Source organism: Lasiosphaeria miniovina (assembly GCF_030549165.1).
Source record: "Lasiosphaeria miniovina strain SMH2392-1A chromosome Unknown B0T26scaffold_7, whole genome shotgun sequence".
NCBI lineage: Eukaryota > Fungi > Ascomycota > Sordariomycetes > Sordariales > Lasiosphaeriaceae > Lasiosphaeria > Lasiosphaeria miniovina.
In genome coordinates this window covers 1,261,343-1,286,616 of record NW_026848226.1, presented here as the reverse complement: position 1 = coordinate 1,286,616, position 25,274 = coordinate 1,261,343, and the positions used below count along the sequence as shown (strand labels likewise).

The window sequence follows — 25,274 nt, the reverse complement described above, 5'->3', positions numbered from 1 at the left end:
GTCTTTGTTTTTCAAAGTACAGAACGAATATTCAGTGTAGCTAGAAATCAGACCGGGTTACATTGGCTTTGGATTGCCGGCAAATTAATCCTTGCAAAAGCAATTGGTGACAAATTGCTAGAAGATACACAACTTTTGTAGGAAGAAGCCTTTTTCATGAAATACATTTATTGTTGAGAAGCTTTTGAATTATCACCTCTATTGCAGCAAAAGTTTTGCCCCGTGCATTTTCCACGCATTTTGCAGCGCAACTTTTGCATTGTGACCAGAGCCTGTCAGGGCTCTGGGGGAACTAACAATTAATAGTATTAAGAGTGCACGATTTTTATTTTAAAGAGTATCAGAGCCACCTCGATTCCTGATCATCTGTCTCTTACCAGGCCAACCTCGACAACATCATTTCACTAAAATCCACTTCGCCAACCTGCCTCTCATAATCCAAATCAATCCTCTTAAAACCCAGCCCAGAACAAGCATCACACCGCTTCATCCTTTACCAACCAACTCTCTACCGATCTCTCCCCACCCCCCTTTACCCCCTTACCCTCTCTAGACATTTACCGCCTCACTAAAGCCAAAATGAACACCAATACTGCTAGCGGCGCAGCTACCGGCAAGGAAAGCCAAAACACATATTCCAGTTCTCCTCAAGTCATGTACTAACCCGCCATGTGTTCAGACTTCACTGTCGCCGTCCCTCGCGTCGACGACAACAACCCATACGCCCGCAACATCGACAAAGGCAACCTGTCGCCGGCCATGGAGCAGTGGCTTTCTGAGAGCGCGAGCGAGCAGCCTTTTCACGCTCTCGCCGAGATCATCTTTGTCCAGCAAGAGCAGCCGGTTCCGGAACAGAACACTGGTAGTCAATGAACGAATGGGTGGCCGCCTGCGTGCCCCGGGGAGTGGGAGTTGGGTTGGTGGAGGTCGCGTGGAGGCCGCTCTGGTTAACTACTCTATAACCTTGGGAAAAGTTGAACTGGTTGTGCGTCCACAGACCTTGTTGTAACTATTTGGCAGTGCACTCGTTGGCTGTTGTTTAGGGCTTAGCTTCTCACAAATCAGGGCAGTCAGGGCAGTCAGGTCCACAATTTTCCTCCTGTAGGCTGAGGCGGCAAGGGTTGCATTTGCTTTGCTGACAGGTAGCATAGTAGGTGAGATTTCCTAAACACATCTCGGGGGCCGCAGTTTGTGCACTAACAAGCTGTTATCCAACTCTCACGCAAATCTGATAGCCATGACCCCCTAACTACTTCGTATCCGCTAGTTCATACTTCGAGTTGTGCCCCCCAAGCTCGGTCTTTGGCCCCGCAACTCCACCGTCGTGCCGCAGCTTATTACAGGCATGACAGGCATGGGATGGCCGACTCTTGCTACCTCGACTTCTCCTTCTCCTGTCGACGCGGACCTGGCCTCTTTCCCAAAACTTTGGTGCACAATGAATCCCAACCATCCTCATAGCCATCCGTAAAATGGCGGTTGATCGTCGAATATCACGGCTCGCCCTGGTCGCCGGCATCGCCTTGCTCGTCGTGTTCCTCATTCGCCCTCGTGGACCGCAGGTGCCGTTCCCGTCCGGACAGCAGACGCCACCGCCGACCGACCACCGAGTCCGTTTCCGGCCCAGCACCTTTGACTGGACCTCGGTCCCCCAGACGCACCCCGTATCGACGGCCCACCAACTGCCCACCGGCCCCCCGACTCGGCTGCACCGCGTCCAGCACGACTTCTCCGGCTACGTGCACGACGCCACGACCAAGAGCCGCCAGGACGCAGTCCGGGCCGCCTTTGTGCGGAGCTGGCGCAGCTACAAAGAGCGTGCGTGGCTGCGGGATGAGCTAGCCCCGGTGACGGGCGAGGGCAAGACGACCTTCGGGGGGCTGGCGGCCACCCTAGTCGACTCGCTCGACACGCTCTGGATCATGGGCCTCGACGACGACTTCCGCGCCGCCGCCGCTGCCGCCGCCCAGCTGGACTGGGCCAACACGACGGCCACGAGCCTCAACTTGTTCGAGACCACCATCCGGCACCTCGGCGGCCTGCTGGGCGCGTACGACCTGAGCGGCGAGCCCGCGCTGCTGGCCAAAGCCATAGAGCTGGGGAACATGCTGTACATGGCCTTCGACACGCCGAACCGGCTGCCGGGGTTCTGGTTCGACTTTGACAGAGCCAAAAAGGGCCTCCAGGAGGCCGGCTCCAACGACCCCGCCGCCGGCCCCTGCTCCCTCGCCCTCGAGTTCACCCGCCTGGCCCAGCTGACGGGCGAGTCTAAGTTCTACGACGCCGTGAGCCGCGTGGCCGAATTCCTCGACAGAACCCAGAGCAAATCCAAACTGCCGGGCATGTGGCCCAAGCTGATCAACTTCCGCGACGAGAAGGTCGACGAAGAGCCTGGCTTCACGCTCGGCGCGCTGGCCGACTCCATGTACGAGTACCTGCCGAAGATGGCGGCCTTGCTGGGAGGGCGCGATCCTAAATTCGAAAAGATGCACCGCGCCGCTGTGGCGGTCGCCGCCGACGAGCTACTCTTCCGGCCCATGCTGCCGGCAGACGAGCCCGACCGGGCTGCCGTCTTGTTCGCAGGCGACGCGTACGTGCACGTTGGGGGCCACGCGGACCTGGCGCCCGACGGGCAGCACCTGTCGTGCTTCGCGGGGGGCATGTTCGCGCTCGGCGGCAAACTGTTCGACGTCCCGGAGCACGTGGCCATCGGCGAGGCCCTGGCGCGCGGGTGCGCGTGGGCGTACGGCGCGTTCCCGACGGGCGTCATGCCCGAGCTGTTCAGGCTCGTGCCCTGCGCCGGCTCGTGGCGCGACGGGCCGTGCGCGTGGGACGACGCGCGCTGGGACAAGGACGGCGATAAGAAGCTGAGCCGTGGCTTCGCCGGGGCTCGCGATCCCAGGTACTTGCTGCGGCCCGAGGCCATCGAGAGCGTGTTTCTGCTGTATCGCATGACGGGCAAGGCGGACTTGCGCGACGTTGCGTGGCGCATGTTCGAGGCGGTTGTCAGGGCGACGCACACGCCGCTGGGTTTTTCGGCCATTGCCGACGTGACGGCGAGCGGCGAGACGACCAAGACGGATTCCATGGAGGTGAGGGTTACCTCCTGTTATTTATATGTGTTTTTATGAAGTGACTACTAACTGGTGAGATGCAGAGCTTCTGGTTCTCCGAGACGCTTAAGTACTTTTACTTGATTTTCTCGCCTCCCGACACTATCAGCCTGGATGAATACGTCCTCAACACTGAGGCACATCCACTCCGCCGGCCAACGTAAGACGCATCGTCTAGATTCCCGCCGCCCTTGTGGACTTGCCACTCGCCCGCTGGCTTGTCTGTAGCGCAACGCACCACGCCGATCCTTTCGACGAGGAGCTCGACATCGTAGCCCGCGAGGTAGCTTGCACCATCAGTGCCGTCGTATCGGCAGCTACCGCAAGCCGATCAGATGCGGGCAAGGTATGATGAATGCGAGTCTCGACAAGTGGGTGTGCACAAAGCGCTCAGGATATCTTCCCGGTAGAATGCCCCAACCTTGTTAGGGTTAACAAGGGATTGGTCGCAGTTGGCGGCCTGATTCAGCACTCCAATGCATTCGTCGGGCAGACCGTACGCGCCCTTTGCGAGGCTGTTGAGGTAGACCTCGGCAGCCGCCCGCTGCTGGGCCAAAAAGGAAGCAAGAATGACTAGGATAAGTTGATTCGCCATTATCTCTTGGTTTTTTCAACGTTTTCCCAGCCCAATATCGTGAGAAATTGGATTCCAATAGGTGAAAGGGGGTAGTTGGGAGAGGGGGGAGATGGAACGAATGAAAGGCCGAGGGAGCGAAAACCCCTTAACTCCAGATCAGGGGGCGGGTCACGTCCGTCCAACATCGGCGACTTGGAAGGCGACAGCGCTTGATTGCACGGCGAGTAACACTGCTTGGTGACAGTTGATGATCATCATTAGCGGGACGGACGGCTTGAGCTGAGACAAACAAACCTGCTCTGCACGACATGTAGCACCATACTCCGTTGCATGGCCCCCCCAGTTGATTATTCCAAGGGGAGGTTGGTGGTGGACCACCACAATGAAGTCACGGCCGGTCCACTGCCGATATAATCACGGATAATATACAACTTTATGTGCTCGCTTTTGCTTGTCGTCAGTTCGTGATTTCTAATGTCCGAGGGCAGGTGGATGGAATAGTTTGTCACGGCGCTCTGAACTTCATCCGCGAATTGGTTGGTCTGTTGGCTGTTCCAGAGAAGAAAGTATGACCGGTCTAGTTGCAGCTAAATCTTATGCGAACCGTTGGGCAGTTGCGTGGCTGCCTGTCGCTGCCTTGACATGCGATAGGCTGTGATAAACGACAGTACGCGCAGCTTCTCCTTCCATTTGTGCATAACGGTTGACCAACAAGTCAATCGGAGTCAAGAACGTAAGTTTTATGCTTATAAGTAAGGAAGGTGGCTCGTGCATTAGCCTACATAGCGTAGGCACCACTAGCTTTGGATAAATCTATCCTTCTTCCACTTCTCCTTCGAGGCACGTACTATGCATCATGTTGCACGCGGTTGAAGTTCACAGCGCATTGGATTGTCTAGCCAAATAGGTCTAAAAGTACAGAAAAGAACGCTTCCTTATACTCGTTCAGAGAGGGTAAGGGAAGCGTTGTAATCAGCCCGAAAGAGGGCATTCCGAATGAAATGAGGACATTCCGAGCCAAGAACGAAGGAAATAACAAAGAATGAAGGAAGTTCAGAGGCATGTCAACCAACTCCATGAAAAGTGTGTCAATTCCAGACGACACATTACAATAGTAGCTGCGATTTTCCGATCGTAGCGACCGCAATACCATACAATTGAGCTCGATTTGGCGCCGAGTTTTTACACCCGTAGGCCAGATTGACTTCATTTTTCGAAAGCCTTCCGCAGCGCACGCAGATTCTATTCCCTATACAAGCTTTCGTTAGATTCGGCAACCTGTCCTTTTCTCCCACCTTTTCATCAACCGTAGCATTAATTCTATTAGCCGGAAGATCGAATTATTGATTTCGATTTGAACTGGTTTTTGTTTCGACTACCAACCTATCGTCGCACTAATTAGATCAGACCTGGACACACTTCAATTAAGTTGCATTGTGCGTAACAGAACTTGCAAAGCGGAGCGAGAACGTGTCACGCGACTAGGCCCAATTGGCCGCATGTTTTCTAAGCGAGGATCTACGCCTAAGGAGGTCTAGTGCTTACATGCAAAAGGGAGCTATTTTCCACAGCAAGAAGGCCCGCAGAGAGGTTTTCTTCCTTCCGGACCCATCAATTGGACACACCTATTTTTGACTATATTACGCGTAACAATTAACAGTCTGATTCACCGCATTCGCGCATTAACGAACCAAATCCACCACGTACAACTAAATCCACCACGTACAACTAAATCCACCACGTACAACTAAATCCACCACGCATTCGCAGTACTCCACAAGTGAGGCCACTCGAAAGAACCTCACCATGTCAACAAACCACACGACCTTTTCGGGCCCGCGCGACTGGAAGGACTGGTCCAAGGCCTTCAGGACCCAGGCGTGGGCCTTCGGGGTCTGGATGTACGTCGACCCTGCAGTTGCAGAGCCACCCGCAGCCCCGACTGCCGTGACCCTCCCCGATGTCACCACATACCCCCGTGAAGGCGGTACCGGTCGCCAGCTGGCCCGGAACCTTCGCGGCCTATCGGCGGAGCACTACGCAAGGTACACGACAGAGCTCACAGTCTACCGAGAGGGTGTCAAAGCCTACGAGCAATACGACCAGGGCATTGGAAAGCTGGAAGTCTGGGTCCGGGAGCATGTCGATAGAAACACAAGGGAAGCTCAGTGCCCGGCAGGCAAGTCGGTAAGGGGGTGATACTCCAGCATCAAGGCCAGCTGCGAACCGTACCTAGGCCTGTTTTCCCGGGAAGCTCAAATCGACCTTCGGAAGCATTACGAGAGGGTCAAGGAATACACAAGGAAGATGGGGACCTGGGCTCAAGAGTGGGGGATCCTCATGACGAGGGCTACCGAAGCGAAGGTCCCTGAGGCTGTCACGATGACAACATGGTTCGAAGACTTCATCGCGGCCCTCTCGAGGGTAGCCACAACAGAGGTCTGGGCCACCAACACGCACATGAACCGCCGTGCCGATGTGGTCGGAGGAAAGATAACCTACGGCACCCTCACAACGGAGCTGAGGAAGCACATCGCTATGCAGGCTCGTATCTCAGGGAAGAAAGGCCGCTTCGAAGCGTCTTTCGCCAACACATTGAACGGAAAGAAGGCGGATGACAAGCAAGGGTCCTCGGAGGATCGGAGGAAGAAAAGGAAGAGGGCCGCACGCCCACATCGGGTTCGCGGCGCGCCCACACGCTAAACCGACCGGCTAGAGGCCGGGGAAAGAAGGCGCGGCAGCCCCGGAAAGAAGGCACGGCAGCTCCGGAGCACATCCCGGGACTCCAAGCGAGCCCGTAGCAACACCGACACGAGCAAGCGGCCCCGGTGCGAGGCAGGTACCATCAGCCACGAACTCGCCCCATGCTTCTATGTCTTCCCGGAGGAAGCCCCGGAAGGCTTCTACGAGAACTCTGGCATCTACGCCTCGGGCACCCTGGCCCGGGAGCACCGAAGCAACTGCCTAACCGCTCTACGGGGGTGAAGCTGACGATGACGAAGTCCGAGGGTCCCTCAATGGTAGAGTGTGAGGGCGATGTTGTTCACCGAGAGAGCCTCAGGGTACATCTTCATCATCGCAATGAAAGAAGGCCGCAGATATCTTGGAGGCGTTCAAATACTTCCTAGGGACGATGGAACACTAATTTGGCATCAAACTAAAGGTCTTTGAGTTTGATAACGAAATCGATACCACGCTGATGAACCTGGAGCTTCTTAAGGCCCGCTTCATCGGCATAAGGCCCTCAGCGGCCGACACGCAGGCTCAGAATGGCGGCGTAGAGGGGCAAACCGCGTCATCAAGATGAAGGCGATCGCAATGAGGGTCAAGGCACGTCTTCCTGCCTTCCTGTGGAAAGAAGTCTACTACGGCGCTGTGTATCTACACAACCGGACCCCGAGGGCAGCCAACGTAGGCTTCATGTCACCATACGAAGTCCTCTATACCTACCTCGCTGGCAGGGACGGCATTCCCGGGCTGGTCCGGAAGACGGCATTCCCGAGCTGGTCCGGAAGCCGGACTAAGCGCACCTTAGAGCTTATGGCTGCAGGGCCTGTGCTATGACCCGCGATGTCAAAGGGAAGAAGAACAAGAAGTAGAAGCTCAACCCTAGGGTATAGATCGCTTATCACAAACCACTCGACTGTTGGGGTCGTCTGTCTGTAAGCAGCGATGCCAATAAAGCAAAGCAAATAAAGGAACGACCAGGTTTCCTTTATTTGTTAAATTCGAGGCTCTCTTTGCTTTACGTGATGCCCGCTTTGCTTTATTTGCAAAGGGTGCCAAGATCCTCCGGAATAGGTTTTCCGGCCCGGTCCTCCCAAACAAAACCAGGTCCCAGCCAGGCTGCCCCTGAGTCTCCATCACAACCGCCGCGCCTTCTGTGTGGATTCTCTGGCCGATGACGCTCTTCATTACACTCCCGGCCACGATCAATTGCGCGTTGTCTTCTTCGACTTGGACCGCGCGTGGCAGGTGGACTGTAGCATCGTTTTGGACGGTGGTCGAGTTGGTCTGGCCGGTCAGTGTTAGCTATAGAAGAAGAGGCATTTCGATGACTTTCTTACCTCGTCGCCTGTTCCGAGTTTTACTCCGTGCTGCCCGGTCCCTTGATATGCGTATTTCTTAGCCCTTGGCTCTGTTTTTGCCGAACTCATTGCGCGCGCCAATTCTTTTTTTCAGTTGGGAATCAAGCGCGGTAGCGTGGCACGCCTCTCGAGGATTGGAACGGAGCTGATGGCAACCCCGCACAGAGGTTCATGTCAACGGAAGGTACCGCCTCCTTTGCCGACATGCATATTGAAATGACTAAGCTAAAATACCTAGGAAACGGTGGGCCAATACAGCGAAACTCTCGTGTTTCGAAAAGGAAGACAATGGGTGTGTGTAACGCCTGTCCAACTCCAAGCTTAACGCCTACCAAGCTCAACCCTTATCAAGCTCAACCCCTACCAAGCTCAACCCCTACCAAGCTCAGCCGTTTCCAAGTTCTCGTACTGGGACAATACCAATCATGTGCTACGCTGATAAAAGGGTCTTCGAGACCAAAGAAACCAAGCCACAGCACACTATCGCCAGCTTTCCGCTGTTGAAAAGTGCCGAGGTATTCCCCTTCAAATCAAAATTGGCTGCAGTTTACTATGCAACGCCACCATCCACACAAAGTATGTACAACCCATCAGATCCAAAAGACCGGGAATTCCCATTCAGCTGACTTTTCTTTCTCATGCAAACAAACTCAGTTCACAATGCAGTACTCACTCTTCATAGCTTACGCTCTTATCACGCTTGCCCACCTCTCAAATGCTGCCGTCGGCCATGCATCGCCTCACAGCAGCTTTAGTCTCGACAAGAGATACATAATGTCGTGTAAGGTGGGAAGACCAGGATCGTGATGCCCCTCAAAACTTGGCCCAGAATGAGACAAAACACTTCCGACGAGTGGCACAGCTCATCAAAGACTGCCAAGCCGCGCATGTTGCTGGCGTCGGAGACATCAAGCACGAGAAAAGTGTCTGCGTAGTCTCCCGGAAGGCGCTGTGGCGACTCTGCAAGTGTGCCTGCGAGCATCTCTCGCTCAATGCAGTGGCGGCCGTCCTTCTGGTCGCCTCCTGTCTGTGGGCGCCGTGCTCGGTGAGTCTGCGCGCAGCAATGCGGCACGGGCGATGGCGAGATACCACTCCTGCAACGCCCAGGCTCGTTTCCCCAACGGCCCGTCTAGCATATCGTGCTCCAGGTCTGGCTGGACGGCAACGTTGACAGTGCCTTGGGCAGGGCTGTTCCCCTCGGGGTAATACGGAACACGGAATGCGTGCGGTTCTAGACGTTTGGCCACGTAGAGGCCCTCTAACGAGTTTTTTGCGCCCGAGGCGGCAATAACGAAGGTGGCTCGTGTATACAGGGCTCCCATGTTCTCCCGAACGCCAGTCGTCGGGGTCGTCCTAGATAATGCAGAGGAAATCTATCCACAGATAGACAATGTCCAGCTACGGTCAGAGCAACAGCGTCGCGGAAGGTCGGCGGCAGAAGCCCGAGAGGGATGCGGGCGAGACGGTCGACCAGTTTACTCCGCGTCGTACGCAGGGGCTGGTGCGTTGGTTCACCCCAGCAATGTTCTATCAATTCAGGTACCTTCGTCAGCCCACGCGTCGAGACACAATATCCCATAATGGGAATCGCGACCTCGTCACCATGTCAACTCAGTCTGCGATAATTGGCCCTCCTCGCCTGCCATTCCACTCATATTCGTAAAAGTCATGGTGGTCCTGCTGTACGTGCTGTCCTGGTCCTGGGCGTCTGGCGCATCATAACTTTCGCTGTGTCGACCAGCAACGTGCTCGTAGATGCTGCGGCATAACTGGCAGCTCTTGGCCGATGCTTTAATGAGAAGTCTGCTCCCGATACCCCAATCTATCTCTCGTAAGTCCCTACTCTGGTTCAAGGAGCACGGCGAGATTTTTCAGAATGCCACAGCAGTTACCGCAAGAGTCAGACTTGGCCGAAATTTCACTTCCCTTCCCCCCCCCCCCCTGAAATATGCAGTCGTAAGGCGAGTAAAATAGTCGTGGTCTTGACGTTGTGGAGAGCCCTTGACAAGAAATAGACGAGTACCTCTTCTAAAGGTACTAGGCATCAACATTGGCTCCCTCGAAACGTGACACCGCCTTCCTCGACCAGACTGGGCAGCAGCAGGCAGTCCCTCGGAGGAACAAAGTAGGTAAGCCGAGGTTGCCACGAGGATGGCCGCTTACGGCCTAGACAAGTTCAGCTTAAGAAAACAATGGTTTATTTTTCCAAATCAGACCTGGCACGACTTTAGCAATACCTTCCACCTATCCTGGGAGTAGAATAGCCGTAGATACGCCTGAATTCCTATTGACGAGTCTCGGGACCCTTGGACAAAGCCAAGGAGCATTTAGCAAGACGTCCCAGCGCCCTGAGACACAATAACGCCCCAAAATAAAGCACGCTGTGTCTAATCACCGTCCTCCCTAAGCCTTCTGCAACAGCGGAAACCAGAACATGGACAGCAAGACACAGACGACCGCGAACGGGATCGACGCATTCTGCCAGTCGTCGCTGTGCCCCAGCTTCGTCTGCCACAGGACCCAGAACGCAAACGGCCCGGCCAGCGCCAGCACGTGGTACGCAAACACCCTGGCCAACGACGGGCGCTCGACGGCGACCAGCCCCCAGACGACCTCGCGGTCGAGCGCGCGCGTGCTAAGCAGCGACCGGCGCTTGGGGATGCGGTCCAGCGCGCCGCGCACGCCCGCGTACCGCGCGCAGGCGTGCCTGCTGCCGCCGCCGGGCAGGAAATGGGTGTGGGGGTCGGTGCGCGGGCACGCGTAGAAGCGCCGGTTGAACTCGTGCGCGTTGATCGGCGGGATTGGTTTTGGAGGCTTGGGCGCGAAGGCGTAGGCCGCGTCGCCCGGGTCCGGAAAGGATGGTCGGAGGTCGCCGGGGGCGTAGGCGTCGACGCCGATCCGGTCGACCTGAGAGGTGTTCCTGTTAGTATTATAGATATATTACATTCGGGAAGTTCCATGTCTCTTCCTTCCTTCCCCCTTTCTTTCTTCCTTACTCGCTCGTAAGTTTGGTAGAGGTACCTACGTGAGCAAACTCGCAGTGGTGATACACGCGGAAACTGAACAGGCGGCGAAACAACCCTCGCATCTCGCAGTATTTAGCTCGCAAGGTCTGGAAGAAGGCATCGTCGCTAATGTTAGTTACCGGAATTTGCGCAAGCTGGTAGTCCCCGCGTACTTCCACGGTGAGAAAGACCCATAGAGAACTTTTAGGCGGAGGTGCCGAGATCCCCGACACGGACCCCGTGGGCTGCGGTTGTGTCTGGCCGGCCGAGCTTCCTTGGATAGCGCCCGGTAGAGGTGGTGAAGTAAACCCTTGGGCGTGTCTATTGTGTGCAGGTGGTGGCGGACGGAGACGCGAGCCTTGTGGTGCCGTCGGTGTCGAGTCGTTGGGAGGCCGGGTGTTGAATGTGCCGCCGCCTCTTACAGTTCCGAACCTGGTAACGAGACGCTTGAGCGGTATAGCAAGGTTGGTGGGGACTTCACGGAACCTCTTCTCCCCACAGACCTGTGTCGGCATGTTAGTCCCTTGATTGGCGGCACGGTAACTGGTAATTGGGGTCTTACGCAAGTCCAATGGATGCAAGCCTTTTGGGCGTTTGCCGAGGGGTGGGGGTCTTTTAGAGGCCACCAGTCCCATTTTTCCTTGGTAGCCCGTTCGACAGCTCGTTTCGCCGTGTCCAAATAGCTCGATGTCTTGTGGACATGTAGCTCAACAGCGACGATATCGTCCATGCCCAGGTCCAGCTCCAGTTCCTTGAGGTAGAGGAGCCGAGCCTCTCGGTAGGGTGAGGCGGTCGCTAGAGCTTTCGAGACCTCGTTCTGAACCAGCTTCCGAACCTCGGATGGAAATGTGGGAGAGAGGAGATCGTGGAGCCGAGTTTGAAGATTTTGGAAAGCGATGCCCCTCAAAATGAACTGCTTCATTGCTGCCAAGGCCGGCAGTTCATCCTTGTTTGCATCCCAGTTCTCGTCCTCGCTGTCTAGCTCGTCCTCGGAAGAGGCCTTGTCCGTCTCGTCTCCTTCGACAGCCTCATCCGCGCCGGCCGGGCTCGGCTCGAGCTTTTGTAGGAAGTCTTCGACGAGTCGCAGGTTGTCGACCTTCATTCTGTCAAGTGGTTGAAGAAAGTCTCCACGCAGCTGCGTCGATGTTTTCGGGACAGAAAGCTGTCCAGACAGCTGTCCAGATCTCTCCTGAATGGCGTGTGAGATTTGGGATGCTCGGGACCGTACCAGTTTGGCGGCGACAACATCACCAGCATTGCTCGCCTCGGCTTTTAGTTCGCCCCCAAAACGTCTCAACAGCTCCCTCAATTTCCGGCCGAGCTTTTCTGGACCAATGGTGCCGGATTCCAGGGCGTCTGTGCAAAGGCCTCCGATTAGTGGCTGCTCCATAAATATGTAAGCGAAATGCTCGGCTGCGGCAGCCGCGACAATATTCGCCGACGCAGAGGAGCCAACCAATGTGGCAGACGAGTCAGGACTAGGTACGTCGTCAACGGTCTCGGCGTAACTGGAAAGCTCTTCTAGATAACGCTCTAGTATGAAGTCTTGCGGCGATTCGCCTGCCTTTCCTCTCACCATCGCCTTAAGATTTTCAATCTCCTGAAGAATTTGGTCTGCGTTGCGTCCGATGTCCTCGGAGTGCACCTCATATTCTCGGGAGTCTTTCATGGTCGTCCTGAAACGGAATGCCGAAACGTCAGTAGGTGCGGCCAAGGCAGGAAATGTTTGTTGAGGCGTTAGGTGAACTCACATGTTTAGTAGCGCAAGGGCCATGTTAAATGTGGCAACGTGTGCGGCGAGGGTCGACTGAAATCTTTGCACTTTGGTCCCCTCGATCGGTAGGCCGCCTTCTTCGTGGTATTCGTCGAAATATGTCTGAATTTGATAAACTGCTGCGGAGCAGTTGTCGATGGCGGACTGGATCTGGCTCAGGAGCATATCGGGGATGACTACGTTCTCGCTCCAAGCCGACCACTCAGCATCCATCAGCTCGAGCACAGATTTGAGCGAACTCAGGTCCCGCAAGACTTCAAGCACGTCGGCCCATGCATCACGCACGTCGCGCACGACTCTATTGAGGGTGACTGTGAGACGGTCGATGGCTGATACTAGCTCAACGAGGCCGGCCACGGTGGATCTGGTGGCAGACAATCGCGGTTCATCAGGCAGTTAGTTAGTTCGGCCGAGTTTCTAAACTGATGATGACCTGACAAGGAGGAAGTCGGAAACCCACAGAGGATCAGCCATAGCAATCAGTACGCGCTTCTGGTGGTAAACAAACTCGCGTCACGCTGCGTGAATGTTCTGCTCTCCTGGGCCTTAGAGTCGAACACGGCCGAGGCCGATGCGCTGAATTGAAGTGCCGTGATAATTGACCAACCATCTCAATTGGCAGTTGACAGAGGATGGATCAAAGGCGGGGTTCCAGGTCGGCCGGCGCGCGCTTTAATGCCTTTTGCTTGCCGCCATCATGCAATTTTCATTGGATGCACGCACATTCGGAATATCAGTCCAGTAAGCTAGGCTCCAGGCACACCCACAGGCTAGAACGAAGACGCCACCGTGCTGCAACCCAGGCAGAAACAGGGGCTAGGTTCTCAGCTCGGAGTGCTGCAAGACAAATTGCGCGTCGCCTCTTATCCCGCGCGTAAGACTGTGAGCAGCCATTGCTCCTCACAATTTTCTATCGAGCAGCCTTATTATAGGAGAGTCTTGGAGTTGCGCCGAGAGACTTGGAGTTGCGCCAGGCATTAGCTCGTCATTCGATATGCAATTAACTAATTAACATAACTAATTAACATAGGTAAGCTCGGCCTAGAAGAAAAAAGCGTCGCCGAGGCGACGATCCCTATCGTAATAGAAAAATGCAAATACGGCTTCATCACGTGGCTGAACGCCTTTCGAAAATCGGATCTGGCGCGTTTTTGCAGGGCTAAAAGCGGACGCCTTGGCAGGTATTGAGGGCCATAGGGTTAAGGCCTGCACGCGTGTCTCGGCGAGTGAAAGCTCGTTCAAGCGCCCGAAAGAAACAACATTCAAGCCTCAAGCCACGCAAACCAGCAGCCAAGCAAACCAGCAGCCAAGCTCAACACGCGGCTAATCATCTCTGTAGCGATTGGCGGTGAAGCAACGCTGTGTTGTACCGATCGTGAAACAAATATTCGATAACGCCACGAATAGAAGATGACCCAGGCCCAACCTTAAGTAGAAGAACCGAACAGTAGTAAGCAAGCAACAGCGGATTTATTTCCGAGCAGACCATGCCGTGCACGGGCTGTGGACCAATCCCTACGGCCGCTCGCAGCTGCCACGCTCCCCCTCACGCAGCACCCCTTTCCAATTTCCCAATATTTGACGTGCAGTACCGACAACGCGAAGGCCCATCCCGGACGACCGCGGATCTGTCGGCCTTGGTGGACAGGGGTAGAGTCGGATGATACCTGACTGCAGCCGCCCCCACGGGAGACAGACCACCGCCCCTCATCAGCTGGTGGGAAGAACTTCTTGCACACATGGCGAGTTTTCCACATTCAATCTGTATCGTGGGTGATAGGTAGCCCACACCTTTTGGCTACCAACGAGCGGCGCTCGACAACACTAATCCCATCATCCGCCCACCCAACCACGACCATCTCAGCACCCTCACCATGTACCCCGTCTTCCCGCTCAGCTGGCCGCCGCGCTGCCCGCAGTGCGGACAGCCGTGCACGCACGACATAACCAAACCGAACAACGCGTGGGGCAACGCGGGGCGGCCGTACTGGGTGTGCCGCAACGTGTCGCTGCACGCGACGGGCGAGACGCACTTCGGGGCGTTCGACGACGCGGTCGGCGTCAGCGCCGCGAACCCGGTGTGCTGGTGCCGGCCCGTGGCATTCTACAGCCGGCGCGGCGCCAACAGCGACCGCGGGCGGCGCGAGTTCTTCTCGTGCGCCGTCGGCGCGTGCGGCTTCACGCGCGACATTGGGTCCTCGGCGCCCATGCCCATGCCATCCGTGCCGGTGCAGGCGCCGCAGGCGGCGTATTATTATCAGCAGAGTGGTGGTGGTGGTGGTGGTGGCGGTGGTGGTGGCCAGGGGTATTACTACGGTGCTGGAACGGCGGGCATGGGGGCGAGCAATGCCATGGTGCTGCACCAGCCGGCGCAGGCGCATATGCAGACACAGGAGGCAGGGGGATACTACTCGGCCTACTCGTCGCCTAGCCAGCAGCGACCGCAGCAGCCGCAGGGGTTGTATTCCACTGGCTACTCGACTAGCTATCCGACCAGCGACTACGGGCGATACGGGCCCGAGGACAGCTATCGCCGCTCTTCGCGCTGTTGTGGTTCTTGTTCAGTCATGTGAGGTTCTTGTTCAGTCATGCGAGGTTAGGCCACCCAATTGAAGGAGAGAAAGCATTCATCGATTCAGCTGGACAGGGTCATAATATCGGCTGTACTCGAAAGAAAATGAGTACTGCAAGCACCTAGCCAAAACTGCTCTTCGTACATATACACTATAAGTAGGCTATTTGTTCTTCAGCTCTCAGCTAGGCCAAGCACTACATCGTGGCGATTCCATTCCTGCCTGTACCATTAACCGCAAGTGCTCGCATCATTTAGGCGTGCTTTCCTCCTTTCTACCATCGAGACTAGCGCCAATGCCATAAAAATAGTGAGAATAGTGAAAAATGACTTCTCAGCGTGACTGGTTGCCACACGCCAGCACATTCACCAATCGGCGCTCATCGGACGAACGATGGCTTATCGGACGAACGATGCGTAACATTTTTGCGTGAGAGGGTGGGTGGCTGGTAATGGCCTCAATCTTGCCTGGTCAATTCAGCAAGTTCTCTAACCACTTGGTGTTTCATGCCATCATTCATTCATCCATCATTGCATTTTGCGGCTCACGAGAATGTGCTTCCCAGCAGCGTGGCTTCTCAGGCTGCGTAGGATACAACCCAAGCGCCCGACCACCCAGCCTCAGCCATCCACAGGAACGCCAAACGCTGGAAATAATACCGCCCCAGCGCGAGATGATGACAGCGACGATGACTCGCCCCCCTGGCTCAGAAGAGCGGCATCCCAATTGTCCCACGGCTTGCATAATTAACCATACTCTGCCAAAATACTGACCAATGCAATTAAGCCCCCCCTGGTATGAGAATGATTTCAGTTGTTATCTGTTTACCGGCACCTGTATTGACCTAATCATTTTCTGGCACAGAGGCTGCGCGATCGCCTCAAACCCTTCCTTCCCTACGTCGACAACCCAAATGAAACTGCGATAGGCATCGCGTCTCAGCCGCTGGTGGGAATCGCTGGTGGGAATCGCTGGTGGGAATCGCTGGGGGAATCGTTGGGTGACAGGGAGACGCTACTTCTCCAAACCTTCCGCGAGGCTGAGAGGGGACTTGTCCAGTAATAAATCTTTTGACTACCCGGCGGAAAGAGGAGAAGCCCGTAACATCTCCGGGAACAGACAAGGGTGGGAGTACCGAACCAAGCCAGTTTTGGACGTGGTCGCGGCCAAAAGAGGATGGAGCTTATTAATATGAAAGTTACTTGCAGCAGCCTAATTATTCGATCCCCCATTTCTCGGGACGGCTCGGACACTTCATCGTTGCAGTCTGAAGACATTCTTGGCCCTCCTAAACTGCGTCAAGGAAGAGCTGACGCCTGGGAATTCTTTACTGGCGGAAGCAGCTCCGCCGAGTCGCTCTGCGAAGAGGAAGAATCTTCTTCTCTTGCGATAATGACGACCCGCAAGAATTCTCGTATCCTGTTCCACTCCCCGACGTAAACTCACCTCCCCCACCACACGTGCGAGCCTCGAGGATGTGGTGCCATACCCACCGTGGTATTCTCAAGGTATGGGATAAGTTCCGCAACAAGTGGACAGGTACGTGTCTCTGCGTTGACCTTGTCGACGAGAGGGGTGGCTGGGCAGGGCGTTACGATACCACCTTAGTAGGAGATCCAAGAAGCCGTTCAATGAACACGAGCTGATCGAGCTATCGGCTGGGTCAGTTCTGGATCAAGAGACGGAACGGTAAGCATCGATGAGTGGTTCCGACCAGAATGTCCGCGGCGGAGCGGTAAATGAGTTCTACAATGTCATTGCTATCCGACGTGACGGGCCCGACACCTTCAACTTAGGGATTTGCCGTGCCAAAAAGTCTACGTTGGAGACGATGGAAAGGGAGGAAATTGAAATTGAGCTCCAGTAGAAAATGTCCTAGTATACTATTACTACTAATATGCAGTGATTCAATACTCTCCGGTCACAGCATCGGAAGTCTTGTAGCGATTTCTAGGTAGGTGGATTGCTCCCAGGCAGGAAGGTGTCGCATAAGGGCGGACATGATTGGCATTGCCGTGTGTGAGGGCAAAGTTATGATGATACGCATAGATAGGGGTATTTACGTTTTTCTTCTGCAAATCGTGCTTCTTGCAGTCGACCTCTCTTCTGTCGTGTCTTTCACAAAAACTTTCTCAAAAAGACTTCACCCTATCACCGCCATGCTTACCCAGACCGACCATTCATTCGTCGTAAATATTGCTTTCACTGCACCGGCTGTCAGCTCGTTATCATTTACACACGTTAAAAATCACCACTCACAACTCGCTGGCAAACTTATCGCGGCCCTCGGCATCCTTGTTGACCCATATGCTCACGCTGGTCTGGCTGCATGTGAAGTCGGCAAAGCCGTCGTCACTAATGACGACCTCGCCCGACGACCAGCCCAGCACATCGGTCCAGCGCTCGCCGGCGTGCATCTCGCCGACGTGCATGCGCTTAGTTCCGGGGCCGGCGTTGCTGAGGACCGTGGCGCAGCCGAAGCGGCGGTCCCACGTGCCGTAGCGCACCCAGCCGAGGCACGTCTCGTAGTCAAAGTAGTCGGCCTGCGTGCCGTACGCGTACATCTTGCGCGCCAGCACCAGCTTGGACAGCGCGCCGCCGCACGACGGTGGGAACGGGTGCTCGCCCTTGATCCCATACAGATCACCGTACCATACGCATGGATATCCGGCGTCGCGTAGAAGGATTAGCGCGTATGCGAGTGGTTTAAACCATCCCTCGATGGGTGCCTCTAGTGCCTGGTACGGTTGCGTATCGTGGTTCATGACCAGAGTCTGCCCGAAGTAGGCCTTGGTTAGTTTGTTGAGCTAGAGCACAGAGGTAAGTGAGGACCATACCACTGCCGAGATGGGGGCGGTTTGCACCAGCGTGCCGTCAAAGACCTTGCGAAGGTCGGCCCCCTGACCCCGACTGATCTCGCTAAAGTTGTAGACCAGCGGCGCGTCGAACAGGGAGAATTTATGCCCCATGCGGTCGAGATAGCCGGTCTACTTTACAGGTTGAGCTTCAATCCTCTCTCATATTTTGGTTGGCCAAACAAGGGGTTGGAAGAGAGACTCACCATGTCGCTGAGCGAGTCCTTCCAGAACTCGCCGACAAAAAACCAGCCCGCGCCGTACGTCTCGTCGAGTTCCACGACGAACTTCTCCAAGAACTCCGCGCTGTAGTGCTTGATGGCGTCAAAGCGGATGCCCTTAAGGGGAATCTCGGCAGCTAGCCACTTGCCCCAGTTGAGAACGTCCTGTTCCACCTCGGGGTGCGAGTAGTCGAGATCGGACCCCATGAGGTAGTCGCTGGGGGGTATCAGCTCAAAACAAGGACAACAACACCTGAAGGTTTCCGAGAGCCAATTTGGCTGCATTCATCCAACTGGACTTACTAGTTGCCCTTTTCCCCATCCACGTCCGGAGTCGCAGCCCACTCCATTGGTTGTTCGCCAACAATCTTGTAGATAGCCGTCTTGTCGTTGGCAGCATTGAAGTCGACGCCGCTTCCATTTGGTGAGTTGCAATTAGAACACGGAGCAATTGCCTGACATCTCAACTAATTAGGGAGTCACTCACCTGAAATGGTACCAGTGGTACTTCATGCCGCTGTACTTATTCTTGCGGCCGGGAAAGTCGAAGCCGACCCAGGCGTCGATTTCGTAGCGGCCGCTCACCTCCTTGTTTCTGTCCTCGGGGTCGACCTCGATGGCCTGGCACTTTTCGCGGTGGTCGGCGGCAAACTTGTGGTTGAGGACGGCATCCCAGTACAGGCCGACGCTGGCGGCCTTTGCGGTGCGCGATAGCTTCAGGAGCTCGTCCTTGGTGCCCCATTTGGTGGCCACGGACCCCTTCTGGTCGAACTCGCCCAGGTCGTAGAGGTCGTAGATGTCGTAGCCGTTGCCGTCCTTGGACGATCCCTTGCATCTGGTAATTTCAGTTCCAGTACTGCATTTCACAAAGTGCTTCTCACCGCTGATCGACGTGAGAGACAGAAAAGGAAGGAACCCACCCGGGAGGTAGCCAGATGTTATCGATGCCCCACTGCTTCAGCTGGCGCACCTGCTTCTCCAGACGCACCCAGTGCTCCTGATCGGCAGGCACATACCACTCGAACCCCTGCATCATGGTCATGTTCTCGGCCGTTGGCTCCTGCGCATGGTTGTTTTCGCCCATCTCGGCAACTTGACGGGGCTAGTAGGTCAGCAGCGCTGGGTCTGGTTTCAGATCTGGTTTCTAAGAAAAGGTGATTATTTGCACAAGAAATCTTATTTTTGGGGGGAAAGAGGTTCGAGTGGAAAGAGCAAGCAATGTCCGACCGGCCACGAGTTCGAGCATTGGCAAGAGGACTCAATCCGGGCAGAAAATGGGAAGGGGGGATAGGAGCTTGCCGAGTCATTGCCCACATCCAACAACCCCTCCCTCAATGCGCTACCAACAAGCTTATCTGCATCTATCCACTAGGTTTGCTCGGTAGCGCCGCCAAGCAGGGAACCGGTGCTTTCGAGCGACAATTGATCGCAGCATTGATTCGACAGCCTTCGGGAATGGACCCGAAAAACTTGGTGGCATGGTGCAGAACTTGGTTCTGTCAACCGATTGCGTGCATGTTCCCACTTTCCCAGGACAAGGCCCCAGTCACTCACCTTGCATCTGCAAGGCAAGAACGACGAGAGGTCGCTGAAATGTTGGCGCTAGGTGCAGGTGGATACCACTGCCTTGCCGTCTGCCCCTTGCACAATGACGTATGCAGCAGAGACCGGATAAGGGGTAGACTCCAAGTCCCTTAAAGCTCCCAACAATTCAAGAACCCCACAAAAGGACGTATTTAGCATTGACGTCCTGTCCATTACCGGGTCCATAAGAACTGAATACGAGGTTTGGTGTTCTAATCTTGACTCTATTCATTCTCCGGGGGCTTGACCTGATCCCACCAACTCGCTACCTCGGCCTTTGTCAAGGTGCGGTGCTGGCTTCTCCGCGCAATCTGGCCAGTGTACACTCGCAGCTGGTGGGCTCTCACACCTTCGACCTCCATTGCCTCTGGTTTGGGCGCGGCGTCGTCGTCACTATCCACCAACGTGGGTTCTAGAGCGTAGTTCGCATCGGTGTAGCATCGTTCTGCCATCTTCTACAGCCGGTCACAAACGGCCGATGATGTTGCCCGCCTAGTACTGTCTACAACAAGCAATCTAAACCGAATAACGTCAAGAAAGCTGTGCACGAACCCCGTGCAGGCAGGGTCGGAGTGAAGGTGGTCGATCCACTGAGAATAAGGGTCAGCTTTGGTAGTACGGAACGACTCTTTGGGTTTTCCTGGATGAGCGAGAACAAGGAGAAGTCGAATAGAAAAGGAACTCGGGAAGAAATTAAAAGAGAAGTACACAAAGGAAAAATTCTAACTGACCTCAATCACTGCTAGTTTGACCAGTGCATATCCTTTGCTGCCTTCGGTGGACGTAATCTCGTTGATCTCAAAGAACGCGCTCGCGTCCAAGCCTCCCCTGGCGCTCTTGCGTTTCGCAAACTCCTGCACGTATGAAAACCCGCCCAGAAGCCAGCTCACGAATTCGAGATAAACACAGCCTAAGCTCCAAATATCGGCAGCTTGTCCGATTGCTGTACCCTTCACGTCCATCTCTGGAGGCTGGTACGCCGGCGTGAATGGGACGGTGTTGGTCGTAGTGGCTAATAGTCGGGTTTCTAGCTCGGAAACTCCAAAGTCGGATATCTTGAGCGTTCCTTGGTCATTGGGGTCCGAAGGGTCAATAAACCAAAGGATATTTTCCGGTTTGATATCACCGTGGCGGCCCCGGTACGGGTTTCTTGCACTTTCATTAATTATTAGTTGCTGCACTGAGCCTCGATTGACACGAAACGGAGTAGAGACCGCGTCAGATAATTTTCTCGTGTCTGCGTTGCTTGACAAGGATTCCTCTGGGCCCTCGGTAATTCCGTAACTGTGGATGAGTCGTAGGCCATTGGCTAAGCCCAAGCACTGATCTGCCACCCAGTAAACGTATTCGTCGAAGTTTGGCGACGGGTTGTTGACCATCCAATACTTGGAGAGATCGGCTTGGGCCCAGGGGAAGATGAGATAGAAACTTGCAGACTGCTCGTATGTTGCAAGTAGAGATATCACGTGTGATCCTGAGTCAGAGACCGTGCCGCTAAATCTCTTGAGCATTTCGAATTCCCTCCCAAATTCGTCCCGGCTCTTGGAATACAGCCGCTTCACTGCAAATTCTTGGAGCGGACCCTAGTTCTTTGTTAAATTCCCAGTCTTCCTTTTTTTTTCGGGGAGAGGGGGGTATCATCAGAGTGTGTGCTTACGTCGAGGCCACGGAAATTGTGGTGGCTGGGATGTATCTGAACCCGAAACACATCGCTGAAACCTCCCTGATGGACGTCTTGGTCGTTGTGCGATTCTTGACGACTCGAGTCGTATATGAAAGGAAGTACAGTCTTGTCATTGAGCGTGTAGAACGAAACATGACCGGGTTGTCCTTCTGAAAAGAGTGGCGCCACCATCGACCACTGCCACTCCTCAAACTGCCTAATGTAGCCGAACCTCCACCCGCCGAAGCATTGCAGGGGGCGGCCGGAACTCTCCCTCCGACGCAGCGTGAATTGGCCCTCCGGTTTGTTGTCACTGTACATTACCAGAGGTAGGTCAGAATCATTGACATTTTCCAGAAATGGGTGATCTTGTCAACTTGGTAGATGAGGACAAGAATGGCGAATATTTTCCGAAAAGATGTGGTTGTCATGTTCGGGAGTCGCTCGTGAATCGTTCGCACCCGACATATGCTCCGTGCCAAAGCAGCCCTTTGCTCCGCTGTGAAGCGCAAAACGTCGTCCGTTTCCAGCTCCCTGATGACTGCATCTTCACTGATGATGGCGTCTAGTCGATTGAGTGGTAAGAAGCCCTTTTTTTCTCTATATGCGCCGCGAAGCTCCGAGTAGATTCTCTCTTCGAGCGATTTATTAGATTCTTCGCCATTATCTGTAGCCAAGGTAACTTCTTCGGTCTCATGTTCTGGAAAGCTCCAAGGATTCGTCTCCGTATAGCCCTTGGCGGAGACAAAGAAGGAGCTCTGTTCTGCCTCGCTGGAGCTACCGGAGAAACTGAAATCATCAACCACTGACGGCGGCCTCGGCACTTGTGCCACTGGATTACGGGTGAGTATTTCGCTAGGGAAGAAGGCGCCGCCAGGGATAGTGGATGAAATTCCTCTCCCTCTCTGATTTATCGATGTTCGAACGGTATATGCTGTGCCTCTTCCGGTCGCAAGACCCAGGAGCGTGTGTATTGAGCCAGAAACCTCGGAAAGGTTGTCGACTGACGACTTGAGGTCTGCGACCATCTCCTCCAAGCTATTGGCTCGGTGTTAGCCGCAGTTCTCTGCCACCCGGGGATGAGTGTTGCGCGTACTCGACCGATGAGCTCCTGCTGCTGCTGGTTGCTATTTGCCTGACAGCCGATACGGTGTTTCCGAGCAGGAACTGGAGACCGGGCGCCTCGTCGGGATAATGGGCCGTGAGAGTGTTTCCCCAATCTGGTGTAGCTTGCAACCCCTTTCCCCACAATCGCAGCCTGAAGAGGGTGTCATCTGCGGCCTTCCTAATATCCGACCCTGGCGCGAGTTTTGCTAAAATTCCCGTTTCGAAGAGCGCTTCGAGCTCAGCGACGGCTCTGTCGTAGATGGACTCGAGGGGTTGCGTGGCAAGACTTGCATCACCATCCGCAGACATGGTGGTCGTGTTGCGATTGCGAGGGCAAGCTTCGGATGGGGGATGAGAAAAGTGTTCGACGGAAAGAAGTTGAGCCGCCGACGTGAGACGGGACCGGCCGACCTGACCCTTCCCCACTTTTGGGCACAGTCACTGGCACAGCCCGTACGGATTCGTTGAAGATTGATGTAGTGGTCAAGTGCTAGCTGCCTGCTCAGAACCAGCGATGTACCCCGCAGGCCAGAGCAACCCGTCAACTTGGTCACGTGAGTCGTTGTCTGTCTGATGGCTTGACACCCGATGCCCGCAGCTGCGGTTAAGCGCCAGGTCGCGCCTTCTCATGTTTTATGTTCTACTGTCCATGATCTATCGCAGATTCTACGTCTGACTCTACCTAGGCACACGCCCAAGCAGCGAAACTAAGGTACCTGAATTATTAATTAGCGCCAAGATGCCTGAACCCTTCTCCATCGCTATTGGTGTCATTGGACTGCCCATGTCGACCTTCACCTTTTTCGTATCGACAATCCAGAAGTCGGACCAATTCCGTCGGGACTTCCAAAATGCGCACAGGGCCCTTGGTTCCGCCCAAACCCAGCTAGTAATGGGAAAGATGAATTATCGATCCTGGAAAGAGACATGGTGTAACGGACCACGCCACTTTACCGACGACGATTATGTTTACTTCTGGGGCCAGGAAGGCTATGATGAGGTCCGGCGCATTGTCTCCATGATGGAAGATAGCATGGCCGAGCTTGCACTACTTTTGTATTCCAGTCCAGACTTCACTCGCCCCACCCAGCCAATGGCCCTCACCCAGATCCAAGTCCAAAAGTGGGAGAGCGAACTGAGAGATCTCCAAGCTGGCTTCAATCCACAGGTCGGATGGTTGGGACGAATCGCCTCCGCATTGGTTGGCACGGCCCGCCTGAAGCAGTGCGCCGACGAGTTGAAGGAGTCGGCCGGGAACCTGGCCGGATTGTCGAGGCAGCTAGTGTGGGCCGCCCATTTTCAGATCGAAGCCCAGCCGGATATCACCAACCGCTACCTTACGCAGATGCTAGATCGCCGAGATCTTATCCATCACAATTTCAAAGCCTTAACTCGACTACACCGCGCCATCGAGATGAACAGGTGGGGGATTTGGGCCGTCGTCCTCAGATCTCCCGATGCCAACGGCGGCCCGCTTTCTTTGGACACGGGATCGGTACTCGTCAACTTCCTCGCATCCAGAAACAGTATACGAAACGCCCAAGAAACAGGCGATGTCAGCCTCCTGATGTTTGAGCCGTCGTTATTTGTGGTCGAGTTGGAGTCTGTCGACGACACAATTGGAGCATGGTGCGACAGAGAGATGCTTCGTTCGGCTCCAAACATACAAACCCACCACATGTACCTGGCGGATACGTTCCGTTTTCCATCCCACCTAGATTCGAGGCTGCGGCTTACGGGGGCCGCACTTGGTCTCACCAACTGGGCTTTCCTTCTCTGGAACACGCCATGGACGCAAAGCCTCTGCAGCTGCTGCATCCGCTTCGTGTCGGTTGACACTTCTAGGTCTACGGCTACACTTCAACCGGGCCAACATGATCCAAACCATTTAGCGACTATCATCACAAAAACACGCTGTTATAAGGATCGCGGAAAACATATACCAAGGAAGGCCCTGCTCTTAGGCACGTCGCTCGCAGAGATTGCCATCCGAAGGCTATTGACAATCGCCCTCACATCGCCCAACGGGATTCCACGCTTCGCCCTAGGCCACAACCCCCCAATTTCGGCTAACGAGTTGCTGGGCAAGGTGCGAATGGCGCGAGACCTGCCGTTCGAGAGGGCAGTTAGGTACTGCTTTTGGTATGACAGGGAACGCCAAGAGGGGTTCCATCCGGACGACATTATCCGCTTCAAAGAAAACGTGATCAACGAGTAAGCTTTGTCCAAACTTCTTTCCTCCCAGCCCAGTCTTGCGAACCATCGGCAGTAATTCAACGAGGCTGACAACACGGGTGCGAAAGACTGGAGCCGTACTGGCCCGCCGAGAGAGAGCACATTGCGTGGCACCAGCAGCTGGCATCGACGCCCAGAGCCACGCCATGAAGGATGCAAACGGCGTCGCAGAAACTACACTCCAATTCCTGAATTTACGTCAACGTAAGACTTTCTTATCAAGACTTGAATTAGGTAGCCCAAACTGGTTGATCACCCGGTTGGGGGGCTTGGGCGTGTGATGGGGAAATGGTGGTTTTACCAAAGTAATGTATTAAAATGTAAGTAGGTAGAAAGCTCAAGTTGGTGGAAGAGTGGTGTGTGCGACCGTGGGGTAATACCCTCGGGGACAGTATAGCGATACTGCCTGCTCACACCGCTTCTGACACCACCTATGACTAATTTATATTACGTAATATACAGGTGGGTGCAGGCACGTG

The 25,274-nt window shown here is 54.9% G+C and overlaps 8 protein-coding genes across 8 annotated transcripts; 4 read left to right on the top strand and 4 right to left on the bottom strand.

The window, feature by feature from the left end:
• Positions 1 to 1,472: 1,472 nt before the first annotated feature.
• B0T26DRAFT_655964 (glycoside hydrolase family 47 protein) lies at positions 1,473 to 3,277 on the top strand (the record flags this gene model as incomplete). The annotated part of the gene is made up of 2 exons (XM_060438675.1): positions 1,473 to 3,092; positions 3,158 to 3,277. 2 exons carry the CDS (start codon positions 1,473 to 1,475, stop codon positions 3,275 to 3,277), a joined length of 1,740 nt encoding a protein of 579 aa, XP_060291354.1.
• Positions 3,278 to 5,496: 2,219 nt separating this feature from the next.
• Positions 5,497 to 6,675, top strand: B0T26DRAFT_755782 (uncharacterized protein; the record flags this gene model as incomplete). The annotated part of the gene is made up of 3 exons (XM_060446006.1): positions 5,497 to 5,832; positions 5,905 to 6,238; positions 6,407 to 6,675. The coding sequence occupies 3 exons, from the start codon at positions 5,497 to 5,499 to the stop codon at positions 6,673 to 6,675; spliced, it is 939 nt and encodes a 312-aa protein (XP_060291353.1).
• Positions 6,676 to 8,740: 2,065 nt separating this feature from the next.
• B0T26DRAFT_806085 (uncharacterized protein) lies at positions 8,741 to 9,688 on the bottom strand. The gene is made up of 3 exons (XM_060447178.1): positions 9,322 to 9,688; positions 9,181 to 9,276; positions 8,741 to 9,151 (listed from the first exon to the last, which is right to left on the bottom strand). The coding sequence occupies exons 1-3, from the start codon at positions 9,355 to 9,357 to the stop codon at positions 8,768 to 8,770; spliced, it is 516 nt and encodes a 171-aa protein (XP_060291352.1). The 5' UTR covers positions 9,358 to 9,688; the 3' UTR covers positions 8,741 to 8,767.
• A 520-nt stretch (positions 9,689 to 10,208) lies between these two features.
• B0T26DRAFT_624650 (uncharacterized protein) lies at positions 10,209 to 10,911 on the bottom strand (the record flags this gene model as incomplete). The annotated part of the gene is made up of 2 exons (XM_060436145.1): positions 10,209 to 10,685; positions 10,804 to 10,911. Coding segments are annotated over 2 exons (585 nt in total), but the record flags the coding sequence as incomplete, so codon positions are not given.
• A 3,419-nt stretch (positions 10,912 to 14,330) lies between these two features.
• B0T26DRAFT_446205 (uncharacterized protein) lies at positions 14,331 to 15,356 on the top strand. The gene has a single exon (XM_060435071.1). It carries the CDS (start codon positions 14,432 to 14,434, stop codon positions 15,128 to 15,130), a length of 699 nt encoding a protein of 232 aa, XP_060291350.1. The 5' UTR covers positions 14,331 to 14,431; the 3' UTR covers positions 15,131 to 15,356.
• A 1,797-nt stretch (positions 15,357 to 17,153) lies between these two features.
• On the bottom strand, positions 17,154 to 19,652 carry B0T26DRAFT_446172 (glucan 1,4-alpha-maltohexaosidase). Its single transcript, XM_060435070.1, has 7 exons — positions 19,127 to 19,652; positions 18,694 to 19,041; positions 18,510 to 18,620; positions 18,192 to 18,423; positions 17,968 to 18,117; positions 17,390 to 17,904; positions 17,154 to 17,335 (listed from the first exon to the last, which is right to left on the bottom strand). The coding sequence occupies exons 1-7, from the start codon at positions 19,288 to 19,290 to the stop codon at positions 17,311 to 17,313; spliced, it is 1,545 nt and encodes a 514-aa protein (XP_060291349.1). The 5' UTR covers positions 19,291 to 19,652; the 3' UTR covers positions 17,154 to 17,310.
• Positions 19,653 to 20,110: 458 nt separating this feature from the next.
• On the bottom strand, positions 20,111 to 21,585 carry B0T26DRAFT_446137 (kinase-like domain-containing protein). The gene is made up of 3 exons (XM_060435069.1): positions 21,448 to 21,585; positions 20,522 to 21,351; positions 20,111 to 20,380 (listed from the first exon to the last, which is right to left on the bottom strand). The coding sequence occupies exons 2-3, from the start codon at positions 21,299 to 21,301 to the stop codon at positions 20,246 to 20,248; spliced, it is 915 nt and encodes a 304-aa protein (XP_060291348.1). The 5' UTR covers positions 21,302 to 21,351; positions 21,448 to 21,585; the 3' UTR covers positions 20,111 to 20,245.
• A 1,506-nt stretch (positions 21,586 to 23,091) lies between these two features.
• B0T26DRAFT_725940 (uncharacterized protein) lies at positions 23,092 to 24,873 on the top strand. The gene has a single exon (XM_060442802.1). The coding sequence runs from the start codon at positions 23,300 to 23,302 to the stop codon at positions 24,776 to 24,778; it is 1,479 nt and encodes a 492-aa protein (XP_060291347.1). The 5' UTR covers positions 23,092 to 23,299; the 3' UTR covers positions 24,779 to 24,873.
• Positions 24,874 to 25,274: the final 401 nt, after the last annotated feature.

Bases quoted from the DNA above. Each gene is read 5' to 3' on its own strand.
- B0T26DRAFT_446205 (XM_060435071.1), top strand. From the start codon at position 14,432: ATGTACCCCGTCTTCCCGCTCAGCTGGCCGCCGCGCTGCCCGCAGTGC.
- B0T26DRAFT_725940 (XM_060442802.1), top strand. From the start codon at position 23,300: ATGCCTGAACCCTTCTCCATCGCTATTGGTGTCATTGGACTGCCCATG.
- B0T26DRAFT_446172 (XM_060435070.1), bottom strand. From the start codon at position 19,290: ATGGGCGAAAACAACCATGCGCAGGAGCCAACGGCCGAGAACATGACC. The intron at 19,042-19,126 runs GTGGGTTCCTTC...TGAAATTACCAG, and splicing joins AACATCTGGCTACCTCCCGG to ATGCAAGGGATCGTCCAAGG. The intron at 17,336-17,389 runs GTGAGTGGTGAT...CAGCCGGTGCAG, and splicing joins GATAAGTTTGCCAGCGAGTT to TGAAAGCAATATTTACGACG.
- B0T26DRAFT_446137 (XM_060435069.1), bottom strand. From the start codon at position 21,301: ATGCTCAAGAGATTTAGCGGCACGGTCTCTGACTCAGGATCACACGTG. The intron at 20,381-20,521 runs GTCAGTTAGAAT...CCTTATTCTCAG, and splicing joins TCAAACTAGCAGTGATTGAG to TGGATCGACCACCTTCACTC.
- B0T26DRAFT_806085 (XM_060447178.1), bottom strand. From the start codon at position 9,357: ATGGGATATTGTGTCTCGACGCGTGGGCTGACGAAG. The intron at 9,277-9,321 runs GTACCTGAATTG...CCAACGCACCAG, and splicing joins CGACGCGTGGGCTGACGAAG to CCCCTGCGTACGACGCGGAG. The intron at 9,152-9,180 runs GTAGCTGGACAT...ATCTGTGGATAG, and splicing joins GCGACGCTGTTGCTCTGACC to ATTTCCTCTGCATTATCTAG.